General features: G+C 38.7%; 1 protein-coding gene across 3 annotated transcripts; it reads right to left on the bottom strand.

Annotated features, from left to right (window-relative positions):
• Positions 1–11,168: 11,168 nt before the first annotated feature.
• LOC131769367 (uncharacterized) lies at positions 11,169–15,203 on the bottom strand. 3 transcript variants are annotated; one of them, XM_066161079.1, is made up of 3 exons: positions 14,021–14,150; positions 12,312–13,182; positions 11,169–12,091 (listed from the first exon to the last, which is right to left on the bottom strand). In XM_066161079.1, exons 1-3 carry the CDS (start codon positions 14,030–14,032, stop codon positions 11,763–11,765), a joined length of 1,212 nt encoding a protein of 403 aa, XP_066017176.1. In that variant the 5' UTR covers positions 14,033–14,150; the 3' UTR covers positions 11,169–11,762. The 3 variants fall into 3 exon arrangements, with proteins under 3 accessions (XP_066017176.1, XP_066017175.1, XP_066017174.1); XM_066161078.1 differs by lacking the exon at positions 14,021–14,150 and adding an exon at positions 13,451–13,775; XM_066161077.1 differs by lacking the exon at positions 14,021–14,150 and adding an exon at positions 14,917–15,203 and having other exon boundaries at positions 11,170–12,091.
• Positions 15,204–15,544: the final 341 nt, after the last annotated feature.

The following is a 15,544-nucleotide window of genomic DNA, read 5'->3' as shown; positions in this document are numbered from 1 at the left end:
AAATACTGACTTTTTCCCTAAGACTGCTAAGATAATTTGACCATGTGGAAATAAATCTAAAGAATGTAACGACTGGTGTACAAATAAACAATAATATACAGCTGGAATGACAAATACTCTTATGGTGTTATGAACTGAAGACGCATTATGTTCTTATAACAAAACCGCGTGGATGGCTTCGCACGTGAAGCAATGGACAACAATGGACAATTGTCAATAAATACAAGGATTCTCTTTCAATAAGAAAAAATTTAACCCAAATACACGCTGTAGAGGTACTCCTATCGAGTTCGCCCCTACCTTATACCGTGTTCGCCCCCACACTTTTCGAGTTCGACCCCACCAAGTCGAGTTCGCCCCCAGATTGAGTCTTGTCTAAATTAGTTGTTATCGAACATTGCAAACAAGTTAGAACCAAGACAAGTTTTGAATTTTAACTGACCGACGGCTATTTTGAAAGTTTATATGTTCGTGGGAGCTAGGGCGATGAAAGCGTGGTTTGCGATCCTGGTTTGCATTTTCTCAAGTCTGGTTGCTATGACCTTAAAACACAATGCAAAACTCAAGTTGATTTGATGATGTTGTCGGGTTGCAGATCATGTCAGCAAATGATCTACGATCTCCAAGTTTGCGTAAGCGATGAAAATAAAACGAATAAATTTGAGTGACTCTTACCTCAAGTTTTTTTATGTGGGCTGCTTTTTTTGAATGAAAAACCATCAAGGTCTAAACATTAATAGAATTGTTTCTCTGTATTCGGTAGGTCTTTAGGCCGAACGATTTTCAATTGGTCGCGACGTATACGAATTGAGCTTACGGTAGTGCTTACCCAAGCAGGGCTAGATTTGTAAATCGCTCAGTTGTTCAATCGCTCTCCTTTGTATTAGACAGCCCAAGTCAGACATATCTACTTAAGCGTAGTTCAACTAAATGAAAAGGACACCAAAGTCCTTATAACTTCTCCTCTGATCTCGGTACTGGCAGCTTTTTGTTCTAAAAAAATTACGTAAATGAGTAAGAATCGCAGACTCGAACCAATCAAGCTGATGTTAAGCGTAGAGCTATTCTCAATAAAGCTCTAGAGTTTATCAAAATAAGGTAGCACGTCACTTAAACTAAAATTACTCTTGAAGCTTTCGAACTATATATCGAACAACGAGCTAAAAGGACCAAATCACATCGGGTTAACCTTTAAATTAATAATTATATAAATTCAGTTTTTATTGTCCATGGTCACCCATATTAAGTAGACTTCATTTCATTCTACTTCATTATCATTTTCCCAATTTTCAAGATAAGTTAGTACTCGAGACCTCCTTTTTCTTGGCTTATACAATTTTGCGGAGCGAGATATAACAAAACTAAATAAAGGAAAAATTCAGATGTCTTTTCTAATAAGGTAAAGATGACTTTCACAAGGATTTTCGAGTAATCGTCAATTAGCAAGAAAGATCTTTGTTCATTTCGCAAAGTAGTAATTTAAGAAGAGTAGCTATTCTGCGAAATGGACTATTTTACCTTGCGGTGACAACTTGACCTCTTTCATGTCTCAAAAATACATTTAAACATTACAAATTAATACATAATTAAAGATTTTGGCCTCCTCTTATTTCTTAAACCGTATTTAAATACATATTTCGCAAAATAGAAATTTTAGGAGAGACACTATTTTGCGAAATGGGCTATTTTCACCCTTCAATAGCAATGTCTTTCTTTCCGGCGCACAAAAATACGTTTAAACATTAAATTATAATTTAATATAAACATTAAATTATAATGTATTCTCGAAGATCTCGTTAGTTATGACAGAAAAATTACTCTTTTGTGAAATGGTTTATCTTCATTCTCGCATCATACAATAGGTTTTCGGTAGATTTTAATTTAACGCACAATCAAATTCCCAGAGATCTAAGTTATCTACACCTATATAAACGTCTTCTAAGTTTATTTCGCGAGTTAGTAATTTTGAAAGAATTGCTGTTTTGCAAAATGGACCTAAGAAAATGGGTTTACAGGTCTCACCTTTCCTTTTTTCGTAAGCGTGTTTATCAGCTGTGGCCTGTACATCTTCGCTGCCAAGCAACAAGACGGTTTTTTCCTCTCCTCTGAAATGATTAAGTAAAATCGAATTTATAACTCCATTTCAATAATTGTTCAACGAGAGGTTTGGGCTGACAGGTTCATTTAGTCATAATCGACATCTATGAAGTAGCGTATTGCGTGACGCCGAAACTGAGCTGGTAGAGCCCCGCTGAAGGCCCAAAGCGAGGTTGTGTCCAGTCAATGACATGCGAGGGAGTGGAAAGTAAGAGGTAAAAGCTGGTTTCCACTAACCACGAAGCCGGAGTTAGAGTCGCAATCCGAAGTGCAGAGCCACACGACCTAGTGAAGTAAAAAATGAAAAAGAAAAAATCAAGTCTACAAGTCTGGAGACAGGTTTTTGCGCGGGGGGTGCGTTTAGGTGCCAAAGGCGTAAATTGGTTAGCGCCGGAGGTGCACATTTCTTGGGGGGGGCGGGGGCATGTTCCCCCGAGAGATTTAAAAGACTACATCTCGTGCGTTTTGAAGGGTGTGCACTGTTTCGGTGCAAAATCAAACATGACAGTTTTCCAGTGGCCGCCGGACATGTCTAGACTATCCCTCTCGAGAACAATAGCAAATCCATGCTGAAATAGTCGTCCAGCAGTTTTATAATCGCAAGTACTACAGCTACTTTGCTTCAAACTTTTTAATAAAAATAATATACATGGAAAAGTTACGTGCTTCTGATTTCGCACCTGTCGCACACCCCTTCCTAACGAGCAAGAGATCGTGTTCCGTATTTGCACAAGTTCCTCGTGTTGCAAGAAGTTTGCTTTGCGCTCGCTTTGTGTGCTGTTGCTTGGCGTGCTTGAGGGCTCCTATTGCGACGGTTTCTTAAACCCTTAAGTCATCTACACCATTTTCAAGGACGTAGCATTGGGTCTTAAAATACCTACCCGACAAAAATGTCGCTCATCGTCATTTAAAGCCAGCTAACGTCTTGGCCACCACTTAACACTACTGTGACCTGATTACAGTGCCCTTTGGTTTTACCGCTTGCATAAGGAGAAGATCTTAAGTGAGCCGACATTTGGTCTTTAGGCATGACCCTGTTTGTATTACTAAACCCTTATGTCAGCTATCCCTATTGAGATACAAGCAGCCTTTAGAGAGGGGGAAACACCTCTGCAAGCACTGGAGGATTTTTCCAGTCATGACAAGAAAATTGCCAACAGAGCTATGCAAATATCAGCACAAGCATGCTACTGACTGGTATTCGGTCAACAAGATTTGACTGAAGTGTGCTCAATTTGACCCTGATAAACAGCCAAAGGTTGAAGAAGTGGTTTCCATGATCAGCCAGGGATCTACCACGTCTACTCTTAATATTCCCTTGAAAGTTAGTCATTTGTATTTTTAGAAGGGAAATATTTTTCAATCTTGTTAAGAGCGTCATCTTGTGTAAGGGTCATTGATGTAACCCAGCCAGTCATTGAGCTTTGCAAATTTCCTGAAGAGTGCAAAGTGCACCGTGTAGGAAGTAATTTAACAAATTGAAGTTTGTCAAAATAAACCATTTTAAATTTGTGCAAAGAACCTTGTTCTTCTCTCTTACATGAATTGACATGAAAATACGATTTGCAAAGATATTTTAAAAGCCATATCTTAAACGACAATTGTATACACAACAAAAAGTTAAAAACCATAATATCTTAAACGGCGAAATGGAATTTGGAAAAGTATTTTTTAGCAAAGTGGAATATTTTCAATACGTGGTGACGGTCTTGTCGTCCTTGTCTCCTAAAAAAGCCCACGAACATTAGATAAACAAGCTAAAATAGACTAAAAATGTTAAAAAAATTGCAGTAAAGATTATTCATCTTTGTGTGAAAAGTCAAACTTGATTCCTAATATGTCATTCAAGCCTCATGCCTAGAATAGTACGACAGAAGGGTTGCACAGATTGTATCCAAAGGTGACAAGGTACCTGACGAATTTCGGATAATGATAGCGTTAATGCCTTTCCTTTTCTACGCGTAAAAATTGATAATGAAATACATAAGTTCCACGAAGAAGCAATTGGAGGTAGTAAGAAGCTGTGGCCAATTATTTGCGAAGTGGCAGAAAAATTCATAACAGAGTTACTCCGTGTGTTAAATCCATACAGGAACTGTGAGGAACTCAACGATGTACTGACGGCGTACCAACTGATACGGAGTATTGGTCCTGAGGTTAGCAAGTACGATTTTTCCGAAGAGATCGTGGAGAGCGACTTCGAATTCTCCCAAAAAAGGCAGACTAACTTCGTCCATTCCTTATCTTCTATGTTATTGAAGAAAGATTTCTGCGTTGCCATTACCTGTGAACCACTGGTCTTCATAGTAGGCCTAGGAAGCGACTGCTTCTTTATTGTAGGCACTCATCCTGTTCCCACTGAAGTTGGTGGTGAAGGCACCAGCATTCCAATAGTATTTCCATAGGTAAAATAAGAGGAAACGGCATGCAAAGGAGTCTGTCGCTGAATATGGCAGCGCCCGCTTTTTAGAGGCGTAAAAAATAATACGTTGCAGTCGCTCTCTATATGAAAAGTACCAGTCCTATTTCTTATGATTATTACAATATTATCCTTTTTTGTTATTACTTTTACGAAAGTGTAACAATGGAAATGGATGAATATCGCGTGATGTCCAGGTAACTCCCTTTCGAACTGGGTATCCCCTAAACCGGAGAGAACATCAGAAAATTTACCATCCATATATTTAAAATTAACTTTGAACGGTTTGTCCAACAGATGATATTGCGAAGGCTCGTTTTCAAGATAATTTTTCTTTCACTTCGGCGTTTCTCCATCTTCGACTACTGACGAGCTGGGATTAGCAGAGAGAAATGTTATGCTATCCTATCATTTAAGAAAAACACAGCTGTAAGAATAGCTTGCTCTATTACCATCAACTTAAAGCCGAGATGCAGGTATTCATATACTGTGCGAGCATTATAGTGAATGCAGTTTGACTGGAAGCATGGTTTATCTTTACCTTAAAGCGTCACTTGTAAAATTAGTGGTCAGTTTTCGTCTTTTAAGACTAGCACTTTCCTGTACAAACCATTAAGTTAAATATATCTCAGGTGTAACTGTACTCATTCATGTCCGAAAAGAAAAAAAGCTTATTTGGTTTATATTCCAACGAATGCAGTAACACTGAAACCCTAGCTACTCCACTATGGTAAAATTATGCATTTTTTACGGCAGTTACTGACTGATTATTGCAAGGTCAGTTGGAATTTTAAACGCATGAGATTTAAACTGCATAAACTCAATGTTGCCATACTTGATACTGTAACATTCACAGGTGATTGCTCACCGATTGACAACAGCGGTCCCAAAGAAAGTGTTGGGAAGGCAAAGCTAAAAATTCTGTGAGCATCAGTTTGGCGTCCATGGGGAGAGATGAGCCTGTGGATTAACTGAATGTTAAGGGTCCCACAGATGACACTATTTACAAAAAACTGGAGCAGTTTATAGTCTCGACCACGTATAGCCAAAACGAATACATTCTCCAAGACCAAAGTCAACCTAAGTGCAGCCCGCGAGCTGGAAGAGGAAAACGAAGATGATAACGGAATTCCTTCATGTTCCAAATGACCCTCGAAGAGATCCACGTAAGGGCCAAAAAACTAAACGAAATTTTTGTTTTTCGGTTATTAACCTTTGTATCCTCCATTAGTGCTGACGAGAATTCTCCATTAATTAGCTGTGCTGCGACTTATGCAGGCTAGCTAACTTATTAGTGCCTCCTTTACTTTGAACAGTCGATCTTAAAGGTATTCTTAAGAAAACAGGAACACTGAGTTGTTACCTTTCCGAATAGCATACAAACGTCACATGGGAAGAGAATTGTTACATACTAATGATAGCGCCCACTGAACAAATCAATTTCTTTCTTGCATTTGGAAACTAGTAGGTTGACTGACTTCGAAATAGAATCGCTAGTGATAATACTCCAAAAAAAAACAAAAAAAAAAAAGATGGCGATGATGAGCTCGAAGTTGGCTCCGACAATGATATCTACGATCCTTACAGCAATGAAGACGACTCTGAGAAAGCTCAGGAAGGTAAAGTAAGATTAGAAAAGTGCGAAACAAAACAAACAAACAAAAATGAAAAGGAAAGGCAACACACTACAGTTTAGATGATGAATTTTGAGAGGTTGGAAAAAAGTTATTGGAGACCACAAGTTTCGTTTCCTCTCAACTGCCCAGAGCCGATCAGAATTGCGATTTTAAAAGAAACAGACGGTTTTGAAACACCTTACGTGTATCATTTTAAGAAGAGGTTTTGTATAAATGTTCTATAATAGGTTGACGTTCATATAAGATATTTCTAAATACAGTTTCGCACGAAGCATTATATATTTCCCCATAATGATAGAGAAAATGGATGCAAATACAAGTATCAAGATTTTTTTGCTTATGATTGGTGTTTCGTTTGTCTTTTTAGGCTTCAAGATAAGTGGGCAACCTGTTTTTAAAGTTTCTCAGAGAGGTCTTTCAACAAAAGAGGTCATAGATATCTGCATCTCAGGTGATTTTGACGCCAAGAAAGTTTGCAGCAAGGTGCTGGACGGAGTTACCGAGTCGATCTAAACATCATTGGTCAAGGAGATTTAATGACGGATGGTAACGGAGTATACGCACGTCACTCTTGTCGGAGTACAGGGCCACAAAAAGCAGCCGATTTTACCAAATTTGTTACTCAACTGCAAAATTCTGACTTTTTTAAAGATGTTTCATTTGGTCTTCGCCACAGAAAAGATACCTCCTCATACACATTCGCAGCAAAAGATTTGCATATCGAATAGTTAAATTTTTTTGTTCAGGAAGCAGTCCCAAATCTCAGTGCGGTATCGATATGATTTGCAACTGTGGCCCTTTCTATTTGATAACTTTAACTTTCCCACATTCAATGTTTGTTTATGGCAATGGAACTGACGAAGAAACTCCTCTGGAAACAGGCTTTGAGAAGGTCTTTCCAATTCATGGAACTTCTTCAATTATCACTAATATCTATCTCCGATGCTTTGACTATGTCAAACAAACATATTAAGGAAGTCAACAGAATTGAAGGTACCGTCACCAAAGCAGACGTAATAGTTCGCGAGCTTCTAGGCTCGTTGATGTGTACGCGGGCTGTTAGAAATCTATAAACTGGAAATTTTTGAAGCAAACTGCAGCTTAGCGTCCGATGTACGGGGAAGATTGAGTTTGTATTGAATTAAAATGAAACTACAGTATATGTGCTTGGATTCTGCGTTGGATTTGTGGCCGCCCGGTCATTTTGCGCTGGGATTTTTCGCTTCTCGGATGGGGCGTTCGGAAATGGAGTGCTCAGCCTTGGGCTTTTCTTATGTACGTTGAAAACCTCGAAATGGACAACTCGCTAGAATGGGTTCTTTTCATCAAAGAAAGCGGTCAGATAACAAGTGATATGCTGTGGAAGTAAGGTGAGGTATTTTTATTGAGAATTTGATGATTGTTTTATTCCTTAGAGCGGTCGTAAATATTCTCATACAAACTCTTACAATTCCGCCATGACTGTTACTGTGCAAGATGATCATCTCACAGCTAGAGCTTGGATCGCCTGTGATTCAATAAGAGATTTCTAGACAGAAACCTGATCAGATGACAATACACGAGCTAATTGAGAAACGTGTAGTGCAGCCTCGTTTTGAAGAGCTGGTCAAAGCCATCTATCAGATGGGAGAGTATCGTCTGTCCGCAGACTATAATCACCTTGAAGTGGATCCATTACCGCGGACACGAATGACATCTCGACAACGCGACGCAAAAATAAAAAAGATCTTTGGTTGCATCCTCGCCAGCAGAAGGAGGGATAAGGCCATCACTAGAAAATTGTCCATAGGCCTTGTGGAGTGCCAGCTCTCATTACAATTTCCTTTATATGAGCTTAAAGATATAAGGAGGAGGGAGGAAATCAAACTGTCGCCTTATAAGATCATGAAACTTGCAAATACAAACTTTTGCGTCACTGGGTTTGATACCAGCTACACAGTAAAAACAAAGAAAGAGAAGATATCGTGCGATAGGACGATCTTATAGTAGAATGACGAGCCCTTTTTATCTAGTGAATAAAGGGGAAAGTTTCTAGAGAAACTGTGGTGCTGCATCGGTGGGAGAGTATAGCAGGTAATTTAGTGCTAGCAATTGAGTTTAAAACGTACATTAGCCACCGTAAAGGGTAAAAAAGCTGACGTTTCGAGCGTTAGCCCTTCGTCAGAGCGATAGACGAAGGGCTAACGCTCGAAACGTCAGCTTTTTTACCCTTTACGGTGGCTAATTTACGTTTTCAACTCAGTTGTTAACACTAAGTGACCTTTTTATTTAGTGTTTACTACCCTAAAAAAGACGATAACGGCAATATTGAAAAAGTGGTAACGCATAAAAAGAAGCAAAAAGGTTTTACTGCATTGATAAGAGCTGTATCCTTCCAAGGCACCCGTATTTCTGGAGAGGCTTGATAACTGTCACCAACAGTATAAAGCAGCCTTTAAAGGATAGTCACAAGGATTTGCTCCTCGCAATGTTTAAGTTTGAAACAGGCAAAAATTACGTAAAGGCCTAATTTAACAAATCAATAGTATTTCAACCTTGTTTTCATATCAGCTTATTTTGTCATTACAGAAGAACCAAGCTAACTCGAAATTTCCTAAGGCGACAAAAAATGGTTCGAATAAGCTGATAGTAAATGACTGAAAAATTGGGCCAAGGGAAATTGAACCCTGTTCAAGTTACCGTGGGCTCGAGTGTTCCAATCGTATTTAAAACTTTCTCTGGTTTTTGGGTTTTCAGTAAATTTGGAATTTTTAAAGCATATTTAAATCTTTTAAGTAATCAAATATGTATTGCTGTCAATAGGATGGCAATATTTTTCATTATAGGGTAAAAATAGTTCATTTCGCAATATAGCAATTCTTCTAAAATTACTATTTTAATACGGTTCAGGAAATAAGAGGTGACCAAGATATTCAAAATTATACCATAATGCAAAGTTTAATAGTAAATTTCTGACCCGAAAAGAAAGACATTTTTATGGAAGGATGATATTATTCTATTTCGCAAAATGGTATCTCTCCGAGAATTATTATTGCGAGATGTATTTTAATATGGATTATGAAATAAGAGGAGACCAAAGTTTTAGTGCGTCAGGTTAATACCAACCAAATACATATTGTGTGACACGAGAATGGCAACGTCATTACCGCCCGCTGAGTGAAAATGGTCCATTTCGCAAAATAGTAATTTTTCTGACATAACTACTTTGCGAAATTAATTTTATATGGATAGTAAAAGAGGAGGTGGCCGAGATCTTCGAGAATGTACTTTAATGTAATGTTAAAACGTTTTTTTGGGACCCGTAAAGGAAGGTATTATTACTGAAGGGTGAAAATAGTCCATTTCGCAAAATAGTATCTCTACTAAAATTACTATTTTGCGAAATATATTTTAATATGGTCTAAGAAATAAGAGGAGGCCAAAATCTTTGGTGATATACTAATCTGTAATGTCTTGATGTATTTTTGTGACATGAAAGAGGTCAAGTTGTCACCGCAAGGTTAGATTTGCGTGACAAAGAAAACGTTGCTCTCGCGTTGTTTACTTTAAAGGGGAACTGAAGTCCAAATTCATGTAATTTTTTTCACTGTGTATCGTACATTTATGCATGATGGAACAAAATTCCGTCATTTTTTTTCCTTCGAACGATAGTTTTCATCCAGGAAATGAAGGGTCTTTGGTGGTAATTGGCTCAATATTTGACAGTAGTACGTAGGCTCAGAACACGAATGTCAGTGGTTCTTTTTGTAGGTTGTGACGTAGGTTATGGGGATGAAGATAAACAAGGCAAGAAACAGTCAAGTTGAATTCAGGACTGCAGCTTGCTCACGGGAAATAATTTGTGGTTTTCCAGGGGTGAAGATTGTGCAAGGTGAAGCAAAAATGATTCCAGCGCCTCTCATACTTGAAAATTGGTCTTCTATCCAGGATTGTGTGAGAAAAGAATATTTTGGCTTTCGTAACAGTGTGTCTCTAAAACGTAGTTACATGTCCAGATCATTTGCGACGCATCTCTTATACTTGGCTTGACCTCGATGTTTTCGAAATAGGGTCTCCACTTTAATTTTTCTTTCAGACTGGTAATTTAAGATATTTCATCTTCCATTCTGTTTCCCAGGTTTTGTTATAACCTTTTTTTAACATAAGTTTGCAACGCGCTTGTAGTCTGGATTTTGCAATGGCATGTACAATGACGCACGCTGTTAACAATGTGGCAAGAAGTCCAAAAGGAAATAAAATTTTGAAATTCGTGTTGAACTTTGGTTTATAAGTTCTCTATAATGGGTTAAATTCTTGGGTTACGCAAGAAGGGATGTACAAATACAGAAGCCTGAGTTGTTTGAATTTATTCTTCTATCTGTTCTTGACGATTGACTAGCCCTCGCTACTATATTTACTTCGATTACTTTCGAGCTAAAAAATGGTATGCCGCGCGGCGTTCGATTGTAACAACGACTCGAGGTACACAACTGGTACATCCTACCATTGCTTTCCGAGGGATTAAGCTCTATGATCACAGTGGCTGGCAAAGATCTTACAAGCGGATCTGGTCGTTTCGAAAACCTCCAGGCTGTGTTCAGAACATTTCGCATCTGACTGCCTGGAACAAGACTTGAAAGCAGAAATTCTTGGTTTGAAACCCAGATCTACGCTAAAACCAGGTGCAATACCCACGATTTTTTCGCATCGAAGGCCATCGAAAAGACCTCGACTATCATCGGAGAAACGTTCAGTAAAGAAAGTCAGAAAAGAGGTAACTGAATCGTGAATTACTGTCTTGCAACTGGGTTGGGTTGTTGCAAAGCTTGGGTTATTGCAAACTATTAAAGCTGCTCATCATTTATGGATGATTGATAAAAAAAATTGAAAGGTGAATGCTGTTTAGGGGCAACAACAATTTATATCTTAAGGGATATCACCCGAATAGGTTCCATTGAGAAACATTTAATTTTCGCAGAGAAGTTTTTTAATTCTCCTTTAAGCAAAACAATATCCTGCTATAGAATTCTTTCTAGTTTCATGTTTTTTTTTTCAGAGTAATCTTTGTACTTTGTTTCTCCTGAAAATGTTTGACTAGTAGGTAAACAAAATTAAATTGTTTCAGAATAAAATATGATTACTCTTTAATTCTGGGAACATTTTACCTGTCCCTTGTTAACCAGCAGGTAAACAGAATTAGTACAAAGAGACTAAATATCAATTATGGATATTATCTTATTCTTCATATAATGATTTTTTTAACCCTCTTTACTTATTTACAATCCAGTGGGTGAGATCTTTGAATCCAGCGTGTGATCAAAGTGTAACCTTTTCTTACAACTCAACAACATTATCCAAAACACTTGTGAAGTGGACAATTTAGCTCATTTAGAAGAAAACCCGGCCTTTAAAAAAAAGAAGAGAGATTTATACGAATCAAATCATTCACGCCGTCAGTCTTCTTCGACACAAATAGCTGCAATTCAGCTATGAATCCCACATACTTGTGAAAATTGTCTGTTGTGAAGTAAGTCTAGCATCGCTGTACATTAATTCTCGCTTGAGAGAGCCTATGAAAAGCTTTGTTAATTTTATTGCTGGGCCCCCTGAAAGTCATCAATTCGCTAATATTAGTTTTCGACATTTTTCCTTATGTAGGGTCTTAGTTTTTGTGCTATATCATTTCTTCCGATCTCTTTCAGCATTCTTACAAGACAACGAACAGGATAGCTGGGGTACAAAGTTTGCAGCTGCCTCATCAGCATCTCGGAGGGGCTTCCACCTTCACTTTTAAACTCATTTTTCAAGGATTTTCGTACTTCCGGGGAAATTAGTTTGTATTTGGCAGCCAAGCGCTCGTAGTCTTGCCGGAAACCTGACTTTCCATTATCAAGCCGGGTGCAAACCCAATCAAACAAATCCATGTTGTTTCTTTCCAGCTCCTCCAAGGTTACATCGTCTACAAAGAAATACAAAATTCATCAATCTGATGAAAGCTTTACACAATTGTAATTCAAGATCATGTTCACCAGCTAATGCATGTAACGAGGAGTAGTGTTTGGAACGGGCCAAAGCAATCTCAAGAACGAAAAATGATAGAAACAATATTAGATTCGTGAAAAAAAAAATATAAATCTAAGTAGTTTATTCAGTCAGTTTTGGTTGATATAGGAGCTCACCGGGCCTGAGTCCCTCTTGTGATAAAGTTGGCTTCACCTCGATTTGCGCCGGTGGAAACTCGACTGAATTCTCCGATTTTCCCCACCTGAGGAAACAAGGCCTGCAGAACCATCCATGACGAGCCATTACCATTGTTAGAGCAAACAGGAATGCAATTCCAAGCGCTACGCCTACTCCGGAAAGAATAAGGAGCACTTCATTTCCACTCCCCCCTTTCGGAGACTTTGTCGATTTGGTGGTGGTTATGGATTGGTCGATCCTAGATCTAGGAAATTCGACTGAGTAAGTGAAAAATGCTGGCGATGTAACCTTTTCTCCTTCCTTGGTTGGAAAGGGTGTCGGTGTACCTCTTTGCAATGACATCTGTGTGGGAGCCCAGGGAATCCACTTTGCAGTTGTGGCCGGGGTATTTGTGCTGCGCACATAACTACAGGGCGATGAACGCATTTTGCACTTCTTCAGATAATTTCCGCTGCACTCTTTTGGAAGCTCATCTTGACCATCATGGCAACAATCCGAGCAAGGCCAACAGGCAAAACTAAACGGAAAAGAATAAAAGCCTTTCTGGCACTCTGTGCTGCACCGAGTGTTCGAGACCAGGGTGCAGTTCTTGACCAGTGCTTTCCCTGTAGAGCATATTGTGCATGCCTTGCACTGCGCTTTGTCATATTTTTCTGAGTATGTTTTACCCAGTTGGCACGAAACGCAATGAATGGGTGTCCCGTATTTCACTGATGTACCACATGGCACAGAAATCTCTGATCCCACGGGACAGTCAGGACAATCTATACATTTGTATTTTTTCTGAGTTGTGCCATTCCAGTGTATCTGTTCTGATTTGCACGGAAAGTCTCCTCCGACACGGCAGATCTATACGAGACAATGAGAAAAAACATATTTATATGGATAAATCAATTGCAGTTATCGTTTTTAAAGTAGATACTGAATGACCCAAATCGTATCCATCACGGAAGAGCTGAAATCGTATTCATATTGTGACACTGCTGTAATCCAGCTGAATGTAACTGAATGTATTCAAGAAATAATCAACCGATTGTCATAGAATTCTATGAAGCTAACCTGGCGGTATAAGTGAGTTCAGGCCACATTGCACTCATTCGTTTGTTTTGTAGCTTACCCTTTGGGTGAGCTTTTTCATCCCTCCTTTGTCCCCTCAAAATATACTTCGAACGCGACTCGTTCACAAAGATAAATCACCTCTTCATTCTTTCCTGGGAACGATTGCGTGATTTAAAATTCACTTGTGGGAGCCAAAACGGCGTTCACATCGGGTCAGCAAAACCATCATGTTACAAAACAATGTGTACATGTCATATCGTGGAGACCTCGATGATGAAACAAAAGGTGAGCATGCTGATTTCATTCATGTTCGTAGCGTCAAGAGCTGGTCGTTGAGAATCAGGTTTGGCACACTTCCCATCCAGAATTACTCACCCATATATGGGGTAATTTAGTACAATCAACTGAGTTAATAACGTAAATTGGCCACCGAAAACAGTTTTTAAAAAGGCTGACGTTTCGAGCGTTAGCCCTTTGTCAGAGCGATTGACGAAAAGCTAACGCTCGAAACGTCAGCTTTTAAACTCTTTACGGTGGCCAATTTACGTTATCAACTCAGTTGATAATACTAAATTACCCCGTCATGCTCTCCCACCGACGCAGCACCACAGTTTCTATAAAAACTTACCCCTTCACCCATATATGACTTGAAAATACGGTATCTTTCATTAAAGATCTATGCTAGGTCGACATGCTTTAATTTTGTATTTTTTGTTAGCTTCATTATTAAACCTAAGTTTAGACGACTGAACAATCACCGACACTTAACTAAAACAGTCGTGCGCCCAAGTCCAATTTTGTTACATGTTACGATACAAACCTTATGCTATCAGTTTCAACCATAAAAGGATAGGTTTGTGGAGTCGCAGTTAAGCTTAAGTCTCGTGACTACCTTGCGACAGGATATGCATATGACACCAACATTGCTATGAGCTGATGTCATCATCAAGGGTGTTTTAAGATTTACTAGTCTTACAAAGAATGATCGCTGATACATATGTCGACTGTATGATTGGGAAATATAAATATTTTTCAATTTTGGGTCATAAATGATTTACAGTATATTTCAATTGCGTGGTGTGATGCTGTCTAGTCAGTTTTTACGATAAACGAAAGTGAATGGACTTCCCGAAGATAGATAATCAAGCCAATTACACCTTTTACCTGTGCACTTTCTTTTTTAACATAGTGAACTGTAAACCATACAATCTAAATTTCGACGTCATTTTTCTAGTTGGATAAGTCATGATTGAGTTCTAGACAACCACGGACAAATGATTCGATCGCTGTTTACTGGAATGTCGCGAATCATGAATCTTTGAGGTCGTATATCAAAATTGAGAATAGCGTGAGTCATCACTCTTCTAAAGCTAACACGTAAGCACATTTAACTTAACCATTTACCACTTTTCGAAAAAACGAATATCATTTCGTTAACGTAACCAAATTAAAGAAAAATGACTATACGAACACTGGAAAGTCAGAACGTGCATTGATCATGCTAAGTTTAAAGGTTTCCCTTACCAGCGTTCCGAAGATCAAAACAATCAAGAACCGTTTTGTCTTCGCATCGTTGTAACCAAACCACGATCTCCTCGACATCGCGTTGAAGAAGCCTGAAACGTGATTTCCTTTCTCCTTTCTCAAACTCAAGCTGACTTCCATCGAGAAAAAAAAGGTAAAAATCCTTTACCGTTCGAACGACTACCACTCTATGGTAAAACTACGCGACATAAAAATGACGCATGTTAGAACCACGCCAGACGTTCAGCGCTTTCGGAGCATTATTTGGGGATTCCCCTCATATAACAGCTATGTGACCTCAACACTCCAGGTGATATATTTAGGTACGTTGTTTGAACCAGTTTAACCATATGAATTTCGTGCAGCGCCTCAGGAAGCAATGTGAAGTATGCAAACGATGTAGGTATGTGGTTAGTTTTACAGTTTACAGGAAGCTACTAATTAACCCCTACACGTTATACCGTCTGACATTTTAATAACCTATCGCCATAATTAACTTAAGGATTTCAGTAAATTAGTTCACTTTAAGCCTTGTCTTAAAGGAACAAAAGATGATTTTCTCTCAATCTGTTTCGGACAGGGAATGGGAGCCTGTGTTTATTTTCAAATGCATCAGTTTCGTCGCTGA

Source organism: Pocillopora verrucosa, chromosome 14 (assembly GCF_036669915.1).
Source record: "Pocillopora verrucosa isolate sample1 chromosome 14, ASM3666991v2, whole genome shotgun sequence".
NCBI classification, from domain to species: domain Eukaryota; kingdom Metazoa; phylum Cnidaria; class Anthozoa; order Scleractinia; family Pocilloporidae; genus Pocillopora; species Pocillopora verrucosa.
The sequence above is the reverse complement of the archived record's forward strand: the minus strand, read 5'-3'. Positions and strand labels throughout refer to the sequence as shown.

What these genes read in the sequence shown, in the direction of transcription:
- LOC131769367 (XM_066161077.1), bottom strand. Translation starts at nt 15,057, where the DNA reads ATGGAAGTCAGCTTGAGTTTGAGAAAGGAGAAAGGAAATCACGTTTCA. An exon ending in TTTTGATCTTCGGAACGCTG is followed by an intron (nt 13,183 to 14,916) that starts GTAAGGGAAACC and finishes TGTCTCGTATAG; the next exon opens with ATCTGCCGTGTCGGAGGAGA. An exon ending in ACAAGAGGGACTCAGGCCCG is followed by an intron (nt 12,092 to 12,311) that starts GTGAGCTCCTAT and finishes ATTTCTTTGTAG; the next exon opens with ACGATGTAACCTTGGAGGAG.